Consider the following 16,372-nt stretch of genomic DNA (forward strand, 5'->3'; position numbering starts at 1 on the left):
AATTCCCGATCAAGATACAACAGCTTGCCTCATAGTTCCACACAACCTCTGAATTCCCTTCATCCAATTGCACAACTGATAGATGTTAGCTCCCTATACTTTGTATAGTCTGTATTTATCTAAGAGAAGATACATGTTATGGAAGAAGTATTTGTGAGTAAATATTCATTAGCATGATCGCTAGAATTAATTCAATGCCTCTGAGTGTTTATGCTATGTGTACATGCATGCCTACAGTGAATAGCCTAAACATATTTGGTAGCAAAAAGTGCAATAAATATATATATATTTATATCTTTTACCTGAACTAATTTAAAAAACATTGTGAATCTATTTTACAAAGCAGAGGTTCATAGTATTTCGGTGTCATCAATGCACACAAGGGATTTCCATTCTTGGTCCCAGCCATGGAGAACCTTGTTTCAGGTAGACCTATAGGCTGAACCTAGGTCAATTAATCCAACAAAGAGGTTGATACATATCATACAATTATTTGTTAATGCTAAGCCATAATAAGTCCATAAGTGCGATGAGACGATTACATGCTAATGCCATATAATACAGTGGCATATTGTGTTTGCTATACGTGATAAACGTCACAACTTCCATATTTGGGTATGCCTTTATATGGGCATGGATTTATATGTTTCAGAGATAAGGAAACGTAATGAGGGCTCTGCGTGGTGGAGGTTAGATGCGTTTATACATAACTGAAATAACAATGGCACAGATCAGACTTTGATGTGGCCCCAGTATGCAAATCTAACAGCACAGTACAACAAGGTTGAGGATCCCAGACATAAACAGGCTAACAACACGCATGCCAATCTTTATTCGGAATTACAAAGGAACAAGGAAGCTGGAGGGGGGGACGAGGGCTCGTAAAGAAAGAGACGACGCTTAAGGTGACACTGTGGTCATGTGCGATCTCGATTCCAATAATGTTCAATCTTTGTAATTCCTCTCCATGGTGAGTACTCGTTCAAGGATAATCAGATGACCAGGCACCGACACCAAAGAAAATCGATACCACATCATTTAACCGCATCTGAAATTCAATAAAATACAATATATATGCACAAAATGAAAAAGTATGAATAAAAAAAATGCCCAATTCTAACAGGCGATAACTTTAAGATGCAAAACGTCATGCGGGTCAATCATTAAAAGCTGATAAGGAAGTTGTGGACTTTGGAAACGGCTGTAAATACTGGCCTGATGCAGCAGGTAGTTTCCTCTATTTCTAGGCTGGGTGCAGTCCTCACACTCCCGTGTCGACGCGCAGGAGTGGCGCACGGATGACGCACTATTGCGTTAAATTACGTGCCCGAGCACGTGATGCCCGGACTTTACCATTGAGCAGGAAAGACAGAAGATAACGCAAGCAGACAGATCTACATCAGATCATAAGGCCTACAGGTAAAAAGGGGGAAAAATGAATCAAAGTTTTGATAAGTAACTTGTGAGTTTGTAGAGGAAACGAAAGAAAATATAGGCCTAATGGAGTCATGTATTCCGACAAAAAACACAAATCAAGAAAAACCCTCAGGCCTAACCAAATAAATTGTATATAAGATGTTCTAAGAAGTATTTTTACATTAAAATTAAATGTGTGCGATACACATGTCAGCAAAAGGTTGTAATTATCTTATTTATAATAAGCCTAATGCCAGGAGAGAAAATATGATATTATAGATTTAGCTTATGGATATAAGTCAACAGACTTACTGCTAATGCAATGTCAATTAATATCGTGCGATTCTGCGCATAGTTTACACTCCTCGGTGAACCAGGGGCGTGGCGCCGTGTGGGCGTGGTCAGCACACTCGCCTGAGTTTCACCTGAGAGCACATTAGGGACAAACACTCAAAGTCTACTCACTGTTTCAGGGGCTAAACTGGTTTGCTCTGGGATATTTCACTCACAAAAGGTATGTTGGAGATTTTGTCTTTATTTCTTTGTGATTTGCTTTACACAGCATTGTAGTATCATGGCTTAACCTCACTAGCTGACTTTAGCCTTGGTATTTAAATGAAACTCCAACTACTTTGAGAGGGTAGGCAGAATGTTAAAGTGCAGCAGAAATCGTTCTCTTGTTTGAAACGTGTGGCTTTTAACATAAAGGTCCTCTAATGTTAATTAAAGTCATTACAGCATTGACGTTTGTTAATTACTTGGTTTTGCTTGTTCTTTTTCAGTCAAAAAACGAAAAGGAAAACTTAAACTTACAACCCTGAATGTACACCCCTTACGAGACAATGCTGTGCTTAACTCCAACCTAATGTTACCTCACAGGATGATCATGGACAATATCTTCCCAAACATCAGGCTATTGTTGGTGGCAGTCTTTCTGGTTGTAGTTCAGCTAAACAGAGGTGAGTTTGGCTTGTTTGCTGAAGTTTATGACTGGTCAGATAACAACACTGTGTGTGTGTGTGTGTGTGTGTGTGTGTGTGTGTGTGTGTGTGTGTGTGTGGGGGTTGACCCTAGAGATTGTTGTTGTTGTTGTTTATGTTGAGGCAGGGGTGGACACATGTCTGCACCCCATCTCAAGACGCATTGTGTTGAGAATGCCGCACGCTTTTCAGCAGGCGTTGGCGCCCAGGGAGGGGCCGAGTGAGAGGCTGTCTGACGTGCACTCACGTTATTGATGTGACAGTAATACTCATCCCCGGTGTATCACCCAGGTCCAATGAACCGTTTCTTTGTGATGCTCCTGACAGTTTTCCTCTTTCCACCAGTCCCCCTATTCTAATACACCTTGTATTTGCTCAAAATTACAGATTGCATAATTGCATAGATCCAATATTTATTCTTACACGGGACTGTTTAATAATGAACTATCCATATCTCTCCCTTGTGCTATTTGTGTTCAAGGCTATTTTATTAAATACACGCACAGCTACCTTTTTCCTATGACTCTTCGGATGAAGGATTAAGAAACACAAACTACAAAATGGGCACGCAACAAGGAGAAATTCCACCCCGTTTGGATCAATGTTGCATGAGACGTGTTGCACATTGTGGGGTTGATCCGGGAAAATGAGTGATGGCTTCTACTAGGCTGCCATGCCTCGTGAAGGCGGCGCATTGATGTTGCCTCAGATCCATACAGAGAATACATTGTTGCCTATTGGGAAGAGGGAGAGCGAGATACAAACGACCAGACCAGACTGTTCAATTAGATGTCACAAATGTTGTAGTGACTGCCATGACATGAGGAATTACCTCAGACTGTTTTATGCGTTGCCTCTGAAAGCTCTCGAAGCCTTTATCTATTGAACATAGATGTGCACATACAAAAGGCCAATACGAGGACTGAATAACAAAGAATTCAAGGTGTCTATCAAGTCTACAGATTTATGTCCGCACAGCATCATTCAATCAAGTCATGTCATTCCTTAGAGATGTAGCCTACAAATTTTGGTATTTAATACATCTCAAGGGTTCTTATTTGATTTGCAATCTCTCTTCCAAAAATCTTTCATTTTTCTGTTATGATGGCCCCAAGTCCACTTATTTAAATTCCCTTTTAACTTGAACTTTCTTTTAACTCCAGATGCCAATTATACTCAGCTGGATACCCAGCATCAACACAAAGATTGTTTATGGATTTCAACCCAGAACTGAACTACCACGAGACATTTGTTGCATATTCTTGAAGAAAGTTTTCCAATCCCGGGTTGCTTCACTTTAACTCACTTCATTCGTTATAAAGTCGTCGGCATGTTTCGGTATGGTAAACTATGAAGCTTAAGGGAGGGAATTGTATCTAACACGTGTGAGAGGAATATACCGTGATCTACTTCAAGCCCCCCGGGCTTAGGCCCGGGAGGCTTTCTGCGCCGTCTACCTATTGATCTCTGGCCTTTTATGGGCCACGGGCAGAGGCCCGTGACCCTTCGCGGGTGTCGCTGAAAATCTCTGGCCCCTTCACCTAGTGTACACAGGTAAGGGACCGTCAAGTGGGCGTGGCCTAGTGGGCATGGTGGCTTCGGCTTCTTCAGGTGATGCCTTCTGTGGTGGAGCCGCCTTCAATAAGGTCTTTCTCCCCTAGTGGCTATGTATAGTATTTACGGCTTATATGTTTGGTCCTGCTTCATTGGGTCTATGTGTGGGTAGCTTAGATTCTTAAAATACGTAACACATTGCATGTCCTTAAGTGACCCCTGGTGTCTCAGTGCCTGTCTCGCACTGGGACCCAGGAGGACGGACCATTTGAAAACGCTCTTCTCTCTCTCTCTGCAACGAAAGACGTGACCGAGGCCTTGGCGGTGACGTCCTCCGGTCCCCAGACCATCAAGAGGCCCCAGGGGACTACTGTCCTCCTGGGGTGCACCTTCACGCCGGGGCCCGCGGACGTGGGAGAGCTGGACGTGGAGTGGTACAACGCCAACCCTGACGTCACTCAGAAGGACACGCTGGTGGGTAGACCGTCTGAGAGGAGAGGGTAGAGAGAGGGGGTTGAGACAGAACTGGTGTGAAAGACACACTGGTGGGTAGACCGTCTGAGAGGAGTGGGTAGAGAGAGGGGGTAGAGACCAAACCTGTGTGAAAGACACACTGGTGGGTAGAACGTCAGGGAGGAGTGGGTAGAGAGAGGGGGTAGAGACCAAACCTGTGTGAAAGACACACTGTTGGGTAGAACGTCAGGGAGGAGAGGGTAGAGAGAGGGGGTAGAGACCAAACCTGTGTGAAAGACACACTGGTGGGTAGAACGTCTACATTAACATTTACATTGAGGGGATTTTGCTGACGCGTTTATCCAAAGCGACCTACAACAATTTATTCACACATTTACACACCGACGGCGGAGTCAACCACGCAGGCCGACACCCAGCTCGTCGGGAGCAGTTAGGGTGAGGTGTCTTGCTCAGGGACACCTCAGCACTCAGCGAGGAGGAGCCGGGGATCGAACTAGCAACCTTCAGGTTAGCAGTAAACCCGCTCAGAACTACTGCCACCCAAGAGGAAAGGGTAGAGGGGGTTTTGAGACAAAACCGGTGGGAGCACACTGGTGGGAAGACCGTCTGAGAGGAGAGGGCAGAGAGAGGGTTTGGAAACGAAACCAGTGTGATCGCCATTCTGTTGGCGGCTGTTGACTTTGCTTTTCAAGCATTCCAGACATTCCAAGCCTGTCTTTTAACCGGTTGGGTTTCGAGGCTTTAGTGGAAGAACCGGCCTCTCTGGCTGCCTCTAAACCGGCTCTCCTCTCCCCGCTCCGCAGCTCATCTCCTTCACGGGGGGAAAGACGCTGCACTACGCCACGTCCAGCGTCACCAGGAGGATGAAGTTCATCGGGGACCCCACGACGGGGGACGCCTCGGTCTCCATCTCTGACGTGGAGGAGGGCGACACGGCCACCTACCAGTGTAAGGTGAAGAAGGCCCCCGGCGTGGACATGAGGAAGGTCACCCTGGTGGTAATGGGTGAGCATGACACTCGCAAATCCACCGGCTGCTGTTTGCCACTCCTCCTCCTCCTCCTCCTCCTCCTCCTCCTCCTCCTCCTCCTCCTCCTCCTACAACCTGTTTCTTTCATTCTGTTGCCACGGTTCCTTTTGTTTTGGTATTAGTGCTGATGTCACTCACGTGGAATGCCCACCGTTGTTTTCTTTGAAATCACGTGCCGACCACGCCCGATTCAGATAATCCCCTTATTTTCTTTGCTCTTGTCGGTGATTGGTTGGAATACTATTTATTTTGGCTTTGAGTGGTTGGTAGTACCATTTGTTTTTGTGTACGTTCTCGGAGCATAGGCTGCTTACAGAGACGCAGGTTTTTTTTCGACGGCTTGCTTACGGGGCGGGCAGCTAGCGGATCGTGAGGAAAGATCCGATGAATGTGATCATTTATGTTTCGGGCCTCGAATCGCAAAATGCAACCTTTTAACGCACACTCCTCCCTCCCCAGACGCCCCTCTAACCTATCTTCTCCTCCCCCTCCTCCTCAGTTCGCCCCTCGGTTCCCCGGTGCTGGGTGAAGGGTGGGGAGGAGAAGGGAGGGGACGTGTCCCTGCGCTGCCTGTCCGCCAAGGGATCCGTCCCTTTGACGTACGCCTGGAGCACGGAGAGTGGGGGCCCCCTACCACCCCGCACCACCCAAGGTACAGAAGCCACACCTGCTGCTCAGAGACTTCACAAGTAGCCAGGGACAGACGCACACATGCACGCACACAGACAGACAGACAGACAGATAGATGGACACACACGCAGACAGAGACACACAAGCACATGGACAGACACTCGCTGCAAAGAGGCTTCACAAGGGGACACAGACAGACAGACAGAGAGACAGACGCACAGAGTTAAGGGGCTCACAAGGGGCCACACATGCAGACGTGTGAGGCTAAGAGACTTCACAAGTGGACACGCACACCGAGAGAGAACACGCACGCACGCACGCACGCACGCACGCACGCACGCACGCACGCACGCACGCACGCACGCACGCACACACTGTTCCTGTCTAAAGTGTTGGAGAATGGCAAGTGAAACAATGTGGTGGTTGGTACTGAATGTGCTCCGTCTTCAGACTCGCAGACCGGAGAGCTGCTGATCAGGAACCATTCAGACAGCTATATCGGGACATACGTCTGCCTCGCAAAGAATCCTGTGGGCGAGGAGCAGTGCAAATACACGCTCCAGGCGCACAACCGTAAGTCGTTACCCACCCATTGTGTTAATCTATCAGAATTATAAGGACGTCCTTATGATGATATGTCTGCTAAGCAGCGACTTTAAGCTGTGCAAACACAAAACACACACGTTTTTATTTTCTCGCTTGCCTGGAATCCTAACTATGGTCTTCCTACTCCCAGCGACCAACAAGGCGGGAGTCATAGTGGGGGCGGTCATCGGGGCACTGCTGCTCCTCCTGCTCCTCCTCCTCCTCATCTGGCTCCTGGTCGTCTGCTGCCTCAAACGCCGTTACCAGAAGGAGATGGCCAATGAGATCAGGTGCGCCTCCCGCTCAAACTCTCATACCCAAGCCATGAGTGAGGAGCGCTAGTGGCCCACATTTCTCTCATTGAGTGCTAAATGTTTTTCCGACGGTGGCGTGTGGCTCAGGGGTTAGAGCGGGTCGGACCTATAAACGTTGTTATAATGATTGATAGTCATGTTTAACCATACACAAAAAACGATGTCGATTTTCGGGAAACTCTTCCTCTCATCTGGGCGCTTTCAGCCTTCTCTGTCACCGCTCCGTTTCGTCCTTCTCCGCCCCCTCGCCCCCCTCCTGCCAACCCAACTCCGTTGTGATTGGTTACCTTCCTTGGAGCGCGCGCGCGCGCGCGGGCAGATTTGACCAGGCATATGGGGGCGCGGCAGGAGTACGTCTACTTAGATGTTTCCCGGAAATGTGAACACGTGAATCGCAAACGTTGTCCCGAGTGTTTAGCGCTCTGCACAGCCACCCCAGACTGTCACCAGGGAATACGTCGAAATGCATGTACGTCATTATTTGACACTTTAGTATGGTTAAACATGACTATCAATCATTATAACAACGTTTATAGGTCATAAAAGTCGAAAAAGAATAATAGGTCCCCTTTAAGGTGCTCCCTGAGGGAGACACCTCACCCTAACTGCCCCTGACGAGATGGCTGTTGCCTCGCTTGGTTGACACCTCCTTTGGTGTGCGAATGGGTGAATGATAGAACCAGTGGCTTTGAGTGGCAAACTGGTTCTAAAAGCTCAACAGAAATGCGTTCCATTTATCATCATTAACCTGCTCACCCGCCCCCGGCCCCGTAGAGAGGACGTCCCGGCCCCCGAGAGCCGTCCGACCAGCAGGAACTCGAGCATCCGCTCGGTGATGGCGTACCGCGCGCACCCAGGAGTCAAGTACAGCTCGGTGCAGAAGGGCCAGCCGGGAAGGACGGAGTCTGGTCGCAGCGCCGCCAACAGCACCCGGAGCAACGGCAGAGACATGGCGGTCTCTCCTGGGCAGAGCCTGCCTCGCCTCCAGTACGACAGCAAGTTTGGATACCCGGTGTAGGGCATGGATTTATCCCTGGCGTAGGGCATGGATTTACCCCGGCATAGGGCATGGATTTACCCCGGCGTAGGGCATGGATTTACCCCGATGTAGGATGTGGACTTGCTGCTGCTTCGGCCTACCTTGAACCTTTTTAAACCTTTTTTCTTTAAGTTGTAAATCGTTCCTTTATCTCTTGTCATGGATTTGATGGAGGTAACAAATGGTGCAATAGCAAAAGTGGGATACAAAGCCAGCAGCATCACAGGCTGCCTCATTTGCCCACTTATTGCCAGATATGAATACAAGGCTATTAGGCAGGAATCCATAAAGGCTCTCCCGTAAACCCATGTAGAGCTAAAGTTCTCAAGTGTGCTGTAAAGTGTATCATGGCCCTTGTAAACAAACGTGTAAAATAGCTTCCACCTGAATCTAAATCCGTTGTGATCGCGCACGCGCAGGCTGTGAAACCCATGGATGTAAATAAAATGTATGCCTGCGTGTATTCAGGTATGTATTGGTCTCTCAAGCAGGGGTAATTATGCATGGATTTTCGTGTTTTTTAAATGTCTATTATATATATTGGTCTCTCAAGCAGGGGAAATGCTAATTATAGATGGATTTCTTTATGTTTTTTAAATCTGTACAATAAACTGCTTTAAAACTGTAACTGAAAAGTAAAGCCATCGGATTATACTTTTTAAAACAAGGAGTCTAGATCACTAACTGTTTTTTCTGTGTCACATTAACTGATTATATGAATAATCTTTTGATTGTGTTGGAATGATTACCAATACATTTGGACAGGTTATTTAACAAACTAATTAGAAAACCCTTTTAAAGGACATTTAGTGGACAAAGGAAAGCAAAACTCAATATCTTATTTCAAACAATGCGATGTGCAAAGAACATAATAAATCTATTTAATAATGAATTTGCAACTCGAGTCAGTTGTGGAGATATGTTTGATTTCCCCAGTGTCTAAAGCCTCACCTTTTAAAGCTTTGAGCTAGATTTAAAACCCCTTCCTACCCCTTAACAAGTATCTGAATTCACTGCAAAGCATCTGCTTGCTTTATGGCTAAATAGTAAATAAAAATAGCTTCATCATATATAACTAAGGGGTAAGGCCATGCTTATTAACATCCAGAAGTCCTCGTTCGAATTTCTGGTTATCCAACAACGCTCCTTTTTTATTTATTTTTTTACAAACAATCCAATCAAAGCCTAAAAGCTAAAGAGGAGATAGTTTCTATGTTCAATAATATTCCACTGCACTGTGAATGTAAAACTATAAACCACTCACTTATGTGGGTAATTGGATTCTCTAATGGTGTTCAACAAAGGAAATCTATGGGGTGAGCAGGGAAGTGTGTCTTTGCTCTCTCAAGATGTACTTGGCTTATTGCTTATTGCATATTGCCAATGTTTCTGAGAGGCTTTTTACTATTTTGCATATTTCTCCAGATTTTGCATTAGGATTTTCAAACCGGATAATCATGTCCTGTAATCAGGCTGCGAGTGTTACGTGTTTGTTTGTGTATATGTCAGCTCTGTAAACAATGCCATGCGTATCCGGTTAAGCTTAATCAGTCAATGCTAAATCTTTATTGAAAGCATACTTTGGTTTGAGCGTTTGAATGCTTGGATGAATTTCTGTCAAACCCTTTCTTTGGATGTCACAAAAACAAAGCGATAATTGTGTTACCAGTTGGCAGCATTATTATACATAGCCGATATTGTCCAACCTCTATACAATTCAAGTTGTAATATTCATATTAGTTTTAATATAGACGCGCTAGAACATCACCATGTTAAACCTATATGGGTAGGCGATAGCATCAAGGTGATCCAGAGGACACACGCTGGTCAGGTTATGCAAACAAGTCATTTGAGGGTTTTTGCGGCCGTGAGACTGCAGGAATGCTGATTTGCCTGAGCTGACATGCTGCACTGAATGTAGTACGGTAGGGCTCTTGACTCCCTCCGAGGAACACACACACACACACACACACACACACACACACACACACACACACACACACACACACACACACACACACACACACACACACACACACACACACACACACACACACACACACACACACACACACTTATGTCATTGCAAAGACCGGAACCACAACTCCTTCCTGACCGCACTCATTCAAATGGTGCCTCTTGCCTTTATATATATATAAGCCACCAGAGAGAATCGCCATCACTTTGCCATCACAGCCATGCTATTCATAGACAACTTTTGGTAAGTACTGAAACTTAGCGAATTTTGCAAGAACATAATTTCAGTAAACAAACGTTGAGTTCTTGGAAGAGAAAAAGGAGTAGATAACGAGAGAAGCAGGCAGGATAATAGTGCACTGTGTATTCCATGAAGTGTGGGATCCAAATATATGGGACATTTTCTTGGGGGAAAATTCAACAATCTAAAACATTTAAATTAAACTTTAAATATAGCCAGAGATAAATTGTGATCTGTATCTAATCTGTGTGTATTTATTTCTTTAAGATAATAACTTTTGGCCAATCCTTTTATTACCTGACTCAGTCAGGTAATAAAAGGATTGTATTACTCAGTCAGGTAATAAAAGGACTGGCCAAACATTTCTTATATCTAAAATCCTTACCTATAGGAGCTACGAGTCCATGTCTTCAGCAGTTTAAACATTTTTAAGCCTTTCTCTGTTTCAGAACGACACCAGCTGGGGGATGAGGTACGACCCTTCGATGAACTGATCTGAAGGAGATTATTTTCCGAGACACGGGGGGGACAACACAACAAGCGCTATGAAGGGAACAAACAAGCTCGCCATCTTGATCGTCACCGGCATGTTGGCGGTCACCACCGTCTTCTTCAACCTCTACATCCTCCTGATGAGCCTGCAGAGCAAGGCGAAGAAGAAGTGGGCGCCGTGCGAGACCATCATCGTGGCCCTGTGCGTGGGCAACGGCGCCCACCAGCTCGTCTGCCTCGTGTGGATGACCATGGACCAGATCGACCAGCACTGCCTGATCACCCACGCTTACTACACCACCGTCCTGCTGCTCCTCTTCAGCCTCAAGTTCACCATCATGTGGACCACCGCCTTCCTCACCTTCTACTACAGCACCAAGCTGGTGACCACGCCCAACGAGTGCTACACCCAGCTCCAGACGGCCATCGTGAAACACGCCGCCATGGTCGTGTTCCTCATCCCCCTCATGGGCCTGGTCACCTGCATGCCCATGATGGCAGTGTTCCACGAGTACCACACCAACGAGACCGACGCCCTCAACGAGGACTGCGGGATGATCACCCCGGACACCGCCTCGGGCAAGGCGTACGACGCCCTGTACCTCGTGGCCGCCGACGTGCTCCCGGGGCTGCTCATGATCAAGTGCTGCGTCTCCATCTCGGTGCACCTGGCCATCCACCTCCAGCACATGAAGTCCAGCACCAACGGCGCCCACGCCCCAAAGCTGGGCACCCAGATGCGGGTGATCCGCATGACCCTGTCGCTGGTGCTGGTGTTCCTGTGCTTCCTGGTGGTTGACCTGTACGTCAACTACCAGATCGCGGTGAAGCACGACAACGCCATCGGGATGACCTTCTTCATCACGTCGTTCTACACCACCCTGAGTGCCATGGTGCTGATCTACGGTAAAAAAACCTTCTGGAAGAAGCTGTCGGCATCCTGCCTCAGCGAGCTGCCGTGTCTGCCCAGGCGAGAGGAGAAGCAAGCTCCCACCGACCACAAATAACCGGAGCTCAATGTTTAGAGTGTTGTTTTATTTCATGCGCCATATGGTTGCGTATTGTTACATCTCTTCCTATAGCTCTGTATAAGATTGTGATGTGATGATAAGATGTGCCGTTTTTACTCAAATCCATGTTCCTCAGAGCGTAAGGTAAAAAAAGAGGAAAAATTTGTGATGGGCTATTCATTGTAAAATCACATCATGCCTTTTCTGGGCTCATCACAATTGGGATTGTACTTTACCTCCTTAACATACATATTTAATAACACTGGGATGTGATCCAAATTGTGGTCATGCTTTGGAAACACGGATATGCTGTGACAAACTCTGGTAGTTACCATCTCAGACGTTTGAAAAATACATGTCACAAAGGGCACAGCCTGTATTAATAAAACAGGGCCCACAACCCAAATCCCATTTTATTTTTCTTGCATCTCAAAAGGTCCCTCAGAGTTCTCGCCTGTATCGCAGATGGCTGCGGCTGCAAAATAGGACAACAGCAGCCTGGAGATTCGAGAGGCCTGCTTATGCGGCTGGAGGTCTTCTGGGTAGAGCTTCCGTACCTGCGGGGAGCCGGGGCGAGGTAGAGATGTAACCTACATTGCTGCCGTGCACTCGGGACTCTGGTTTTAAGTGCGTACTTGAACCGGCCGGCTCCCATGTGTGAATAGGCACAACAGAGGTGCTTTCTGAGTGTTTCTTTGTGTACATTAGTAGCTGGGCGTGACCCACCCACACACACACACACACCACATTCACTCACTCTCACACAGACTCTCATACTACACCCAGTGTGCCAACCCTGGGCAAATAAAGATTTTTAAGGAGGGAAGCAGACCTCTTGCCATGGTTCATTTGCTAATACCCTCTGGCACCACCTAGTGAAGTTCAAAGTGGAGCTACAATGGGCCAGCTAATCCCGCTCCAACAGAGGGGGGATTGGAGGTTCTGGCTGTTAAAGGGCCGAGCAAGGAAGGGGCATCTCCTTCTTTGATGCCGGGGATTGAGTTGCATCCCACCCGCAGGTTGTTACCCCGTATCTCTCCCCCCCCCGCCCCCCCGCCCCCCCCCCCCCCCCCCCACGCCCCCGGGAAGCCTTCACAACTCCAGACCTACAGAATGGAAACGACTTTAACGAAATGATGATGATGCCATTCACTCCACTAATCACATACTGCTTATACACACACACCACACACACACACACACACACACACCCCCCCCAACGGGAACACACACACACACACACACACACACACACACACCCCCCCCCCAACGGGAACACACACACACACACCACCCCCCCCCCCCCCCCAACGGGAACACACACACACACACACACACACACACACACACACACACACACACACACACACACACACACACCCCCCCCCCCCCCAATGGGAACACACACACACTTCAAAACCACATAATTTAAAGCGCTGTTGTATCGGCGAGTACGTTTCCTCTCATTAGATAATGGAATCGATATGAACTTGTTCCCCTGGAAACCAATCCCGTAACCACAATAGACGCTGTTAGCTACACTGGTTCTTCTTTTGAGAGCAAATGGTGGATTGCACCAACAACAGGATTGGAAAGGGAATGGGTGGATTCAGTGGAGATGCAAGACAAGCGCACAATAATCTTGATAATCTTGAGACTTGAGTGGGGAGTAGTCAAACTCTGGTGATGTTGACCGTTTTAAATTTGCAGGGCTGATGGCCATGAACCGCGGCCAGACATTAGTCATTTCCCGTTTCTCAATATCTGACAGAAAGGAAACAGGACCATAACTCATTAAAGATTAACCAAACTCCTACCCATTCAGTTCCCCATTTTCAAAACCTTTGTATGAACAACTTATAAAAATTTGTAGGGTACAATCGAGTTGGCGCATAAGGTTTTTCTGTCAAATAGAGGTTCTATGTATTGAGTTTTGACCATGACTCGGGTCGTTTTATATGCTTCCGTTTTCTAGCCAGCCTGAGAAAACACAGTTACAGTCCAATAGAAAACTAGGTCAGGGCCACATGATACGCCATTCTCTCAGAGGAACAATAAACTAGACGGTTGGGTGTATATTCATTCATTCACTTTATTTAATTTGTTCAATTATGTGGCATGTTCGAGAAGCTGACAGCGGGTTCATTTTGCCCAACTAAGAAAGCACGTGCAACATCAAGATAGACTCTGATCCCTGTTTAGAAAAGTAATACAATAGAAAAAAATGGTTACAATGAAAAAACACTGCTTACAATTTCATTAAACAATTTCATTGGATTGATTTGATTATTTTAAATTATGCATGCATATATAGCGCTTAGTGGATTGGCATATACAGAGATGAAGGTTTTCTGAACACTCGAATAAACACCGTCTCGGTGCAGCGTGGTTGTGCAAAACAATAAAAAAAAAATCCATTAATGATGATTCAAAGTATTTCAGAAGCATCCGTATAGGAAAGTAGTTATATTATGAAATGTACCAAAACTAGGAATTGGAAACCAGACTCTTTAAAGACCTTTGTGCTTGTACCGTACAGTGTGTAAAGTCAGCTCAGGGGAAGCCCTAGTCCAACTCTATGACTTAATGCATGTTGGATCGGACATGAAATGTCAACAAAAATATACTTTAATTCAGCTTCCATCACATTCACGTGTGCCATCCAGTGTCTGTCGAAGATAAAATACCAAAAACGTACAAAATAAAAGATATGGTGTGTGGGGAGGTTGGATTGTTGTTTGGTTCGACCACATAATTACAAAGAAAAAACATTTAAAAGGATAAAAATCAGTCAATATTAAACTAAGATTTCTGTTTTTCATAAAATTATAATTTCCCTGCCTTTGATCCGTCTGAAATGGTTTACTGGTTAAAAGGAGTTTAGCAATGCTCCCCTCTCAGCTATACGGACTGTTCTGGAAGGCCAGTCAACACGTTAGTGTACCAGAATCAGCCAGTGTTGATCCAAGAGATACAAAAATAGACGAGATGTACATTTGGTCATTCCCTTCTTGCGTAAATCAATCTAGAAAAATACGTGCATATATTTAACGTTCCGCAGCAGATAAAGGCATCAGTCTTCAGTTTCTGTTTCGTCTCTATTTCTTTAATAGAACGTTTTCGCTTTGTATCCTTTTGAGGAAAACAAAAATATAAAAAATATTCCTTTCCAAACTTTACAGACATCACCAGCAGTAGGATCTACTGTATATGTGGGACTACTCAGACACACACGCAGCTCGTGTCCGCCCTGCGCGTGGCACCTGCTCCACCCACCACCATCACTCAGAAGACCAGATCCACTGTTAGAATGAAGTTTGCTCCGCTACAACACGGTCGACCAAGGCTGCTGTTTGTAATTGCATTTCTTTTCCTTTTACGTATGATTGCAGCATTTGTGCAGGCCACGGAGAGAAGGGATGGGAGTGTGTGTGTGTGTCTGAATGTGTGTGTGTGTGTGTGTGTGTCTGTAATGCTTTGTACGTGCATCTCTCTCTCTCCGTCTGTGTGTGTGGGTGTGTGTGTGTGTGTGTGTCTGTGTGTGTCTGTAATGCTTTATGTGTATGTGTGTGTCCCTTTGTCTGTGTGTGTCTGTGTGTGTGTGATTGTGTTTGATCTCACGGGGCGACGTGCTCGTATGACGACGGCAACAAGGACTTCCTGGCTTTGGGGGGAGGCGGGGGGGGCTTGCTCTCTATCTTCACCGGCAGGGGAGGCGACTGTTGGGGGGGGGGGGCAACAGAGGGACGAGTTCACACCGGATGCAGATTATTTGAGGAAAAGTTTGCCATTAAAAATGCATTGTGCGCCCGTCGCGTGTGTGTGTGGGAGGCTGTCTGTGTTTGCGCTCGTCGGGCTCCTGACGTACCTCTGATGCAAAGTGGTGGAGGTGCTGGCTGTCGATCTCGTGGGGGTGCTTCTTGGGAGGCATCGGCGGGGGGGCCCCCGAGGGGTCCGGGGGGGCGCCGACGCCGTCGACGCCGTCGGTGAGCAGAGACGAATAACCTGCGTAGGGGGGAGGGAGACGCTATAGATCTCTGCCCACGTGTGTGTCTTTGTGTGCCTAACCCGTCTGCTCCGTGACGCGCGTACACTCGCCGTGCGTACAGCATCGATTTTTTTTTGTGGTTGTGTTTTTTTTTTGGTTGTATTTCTTCGACGGAGCGAGACGGTTCTTTATTGTGTGTTGAAGGGATCGCTAACAGTCTGGTGTTGTGCAGAGAGAGAGAGAGGGGGAGAGAGAGAGGGGGAGATAAAGAGAGCGCGAGGGAGACAAATAGAGAGAGGGAGGGGGAGATAAAGAGAGACAGAGACAGAGAGAGAGAGAGAGAGGGGGAGAGAGAGAGGGGGAGATAAAGAGAGCGCGAGGGAGACAAATAGAGAGAGGGAGGGGGAGATAAAGAGAGACAGAGACAGAGAGAGAGAGAGAGAGAGAGAGAGAGAGAGAGAGAGAGAGAGAGAGCCAGAGAGAGACAGAGAACCAGAGAGAGAGAGGGGGAGATAAAGAGAGAGCGAGGGAGACAAAGAGAGAGAGAGACACAAAGAGAGACAGAGAGAGAGAGACAGAGACACAAAGAGACAGACGAAGAGAGACAGAGACAAAGAGAGAGAGAGAGAGAGAGAGAGAGAGA

At 46.8% G+C, this 16,372-nt stretch overlaps 3 protein-coding genes across 6 annotated transcripts in view; 2 read left to right on the top strand and 1 right to left on the bottom strand.

Annotated features, from left to right (window-relative positions):
- Positions 1 to 656: 656 nt before the first annotated feature.
- Positions 657 to 8,689, top strand: vsig8b (V-set and immunoglobulin domain containing 8b). Of its 4 annotated transcripts, XM_030370964.1 has the most exons (10): positions 657 to 970; positions 1,248 to 1,419; positions 1,772 to 1,930; positions 2,296 to 2,375; positions 4,255 to 4,424; positions 5,228 to 5,429; positions 5,953 to 6,105; positions 6,534 to 6,656; positions 6,820 to 6,958; positions 7,757 to 8,689. In XM_030370964.1, the coding sequence occupies exons 4-10, from the start codon at positions 2,297 to 2,299 to the stop codon at positions 7,998 to 8,000; spliced, it is 1,110 nt and encodes a 369-aa protein (XP_030226824.1). In that variant the 5' UTR covers positions 657 to 970; positions 1,248 to 1,419; positions 1,772 to 1,930; position 2,296; the 3' UTR covers positions 8,001 to 8,689. The 4 variants fall into 4 exon arrangements, with proteins under 4 accessions (XP_030226824.1, XP_030226826.1, XP_030226827.1 ...); XM_030370966.1 differs by having other exon boundaries at positions 657 to 1,419; positions 1,890 to 1,930; XM_030370967.1 differs by lacking the exon at positions 1,772 to 1,930 and having other exon boundaries at positions 657 to 1,419.
- Positions 8,690 to 9,790: 1,101 nt separating this feature from the next.
- Positions 9,791 to 12,427, top strand: tas2r202 (taste receptor, type 2, member 202). Its single transcript, XM_030370846.1, has 2 exons — positions 9,791 to 10,242; positions 10,689 to 12,427. Exon 2 carries the CDS (start codon positions 10,785 to 10,787, stop codon positions 11,736 to 11,738), a length of 954 nt encoding a protein of 317 aa, XP_030226706.1. The 5' UTR covers positions 9,791 to 10,242; positions 10,689 to 10,784; the 3' UTR covers positions 11,739 to 12,427.
- A 1,381-nt stretch (positions 12,428 to 13,808) lies between these two features.
- Positions 13,809 to 16,372, bottom strand: part of dock5 (dedicator of cytokinesis 5) — a 41,976-nt gene continuing 39,412 nt past the window's right edge. The window contains exons 50-51 of the mRNA XM_030369694.1: positions 15,610 to 15,746; positions 13,809 to 15,460 (exon numbers count right to left, since the gene is read on the bottom strand). Of these exons, the coding sequence (XP_030225554.1) occupies positions 15,359 to 15,460; positions 15,610 to 15,746 (239 nt within the window). The 3' untranslated portion in view covers positions 13,809 to 15,358. The remainder of the gene's footprint in view (positions 15,461 to 15,609; positions 15,747 to 16,372) is intronic.

This window comes from Gadus morhua, chromosome 11 (genome assembly GCF_902167405.1).
Source record: "Gadus morhua chromosome 11, gadMor3.0, whole genome shotgun sequence".
Classification (NCBI taxonomy): Eukaryota; Metazoa; Chordata; class Actinopteri; order Gadiformes; family Gadidae; genus Gadus; species Gadus morhua.

What these genes read in the sequence shown, in the direction of transcription:
- vsig8b (XM_030370966.1), top strand. Translation starts at nt 2,297, where the DNA reads ATGATCATGGACAATATCTTCCCAAACATCAGGCTATTGTTGGTGGCA. An exon ending in TGTAGTTCAGCTAAACAGAG is followed by an intron (nt 2,376 to 4,254) that starts GTGAGTTTGGCT and finishes CTGCAACGAAAG; the next exon opens with ACGTGACCGAGGCCTTGGCG. An exon ending in TCACTCAGAAGGACACGCTG is followed by an intron (nt 4,425 to 5,227) that starts GTGGGTAGACCG and finishes CCCGCTCCGCAG; the next exon opens with CTCATCTCCTTCACGGGGGG.
- tas2r202 (XM_030370846.1), top strand. Translation starts at nt 10,785, where the DNA reads ATGAAGGGAACAAACAAGCTCGCCATCTTGATCGTCACCGGCATGTTG.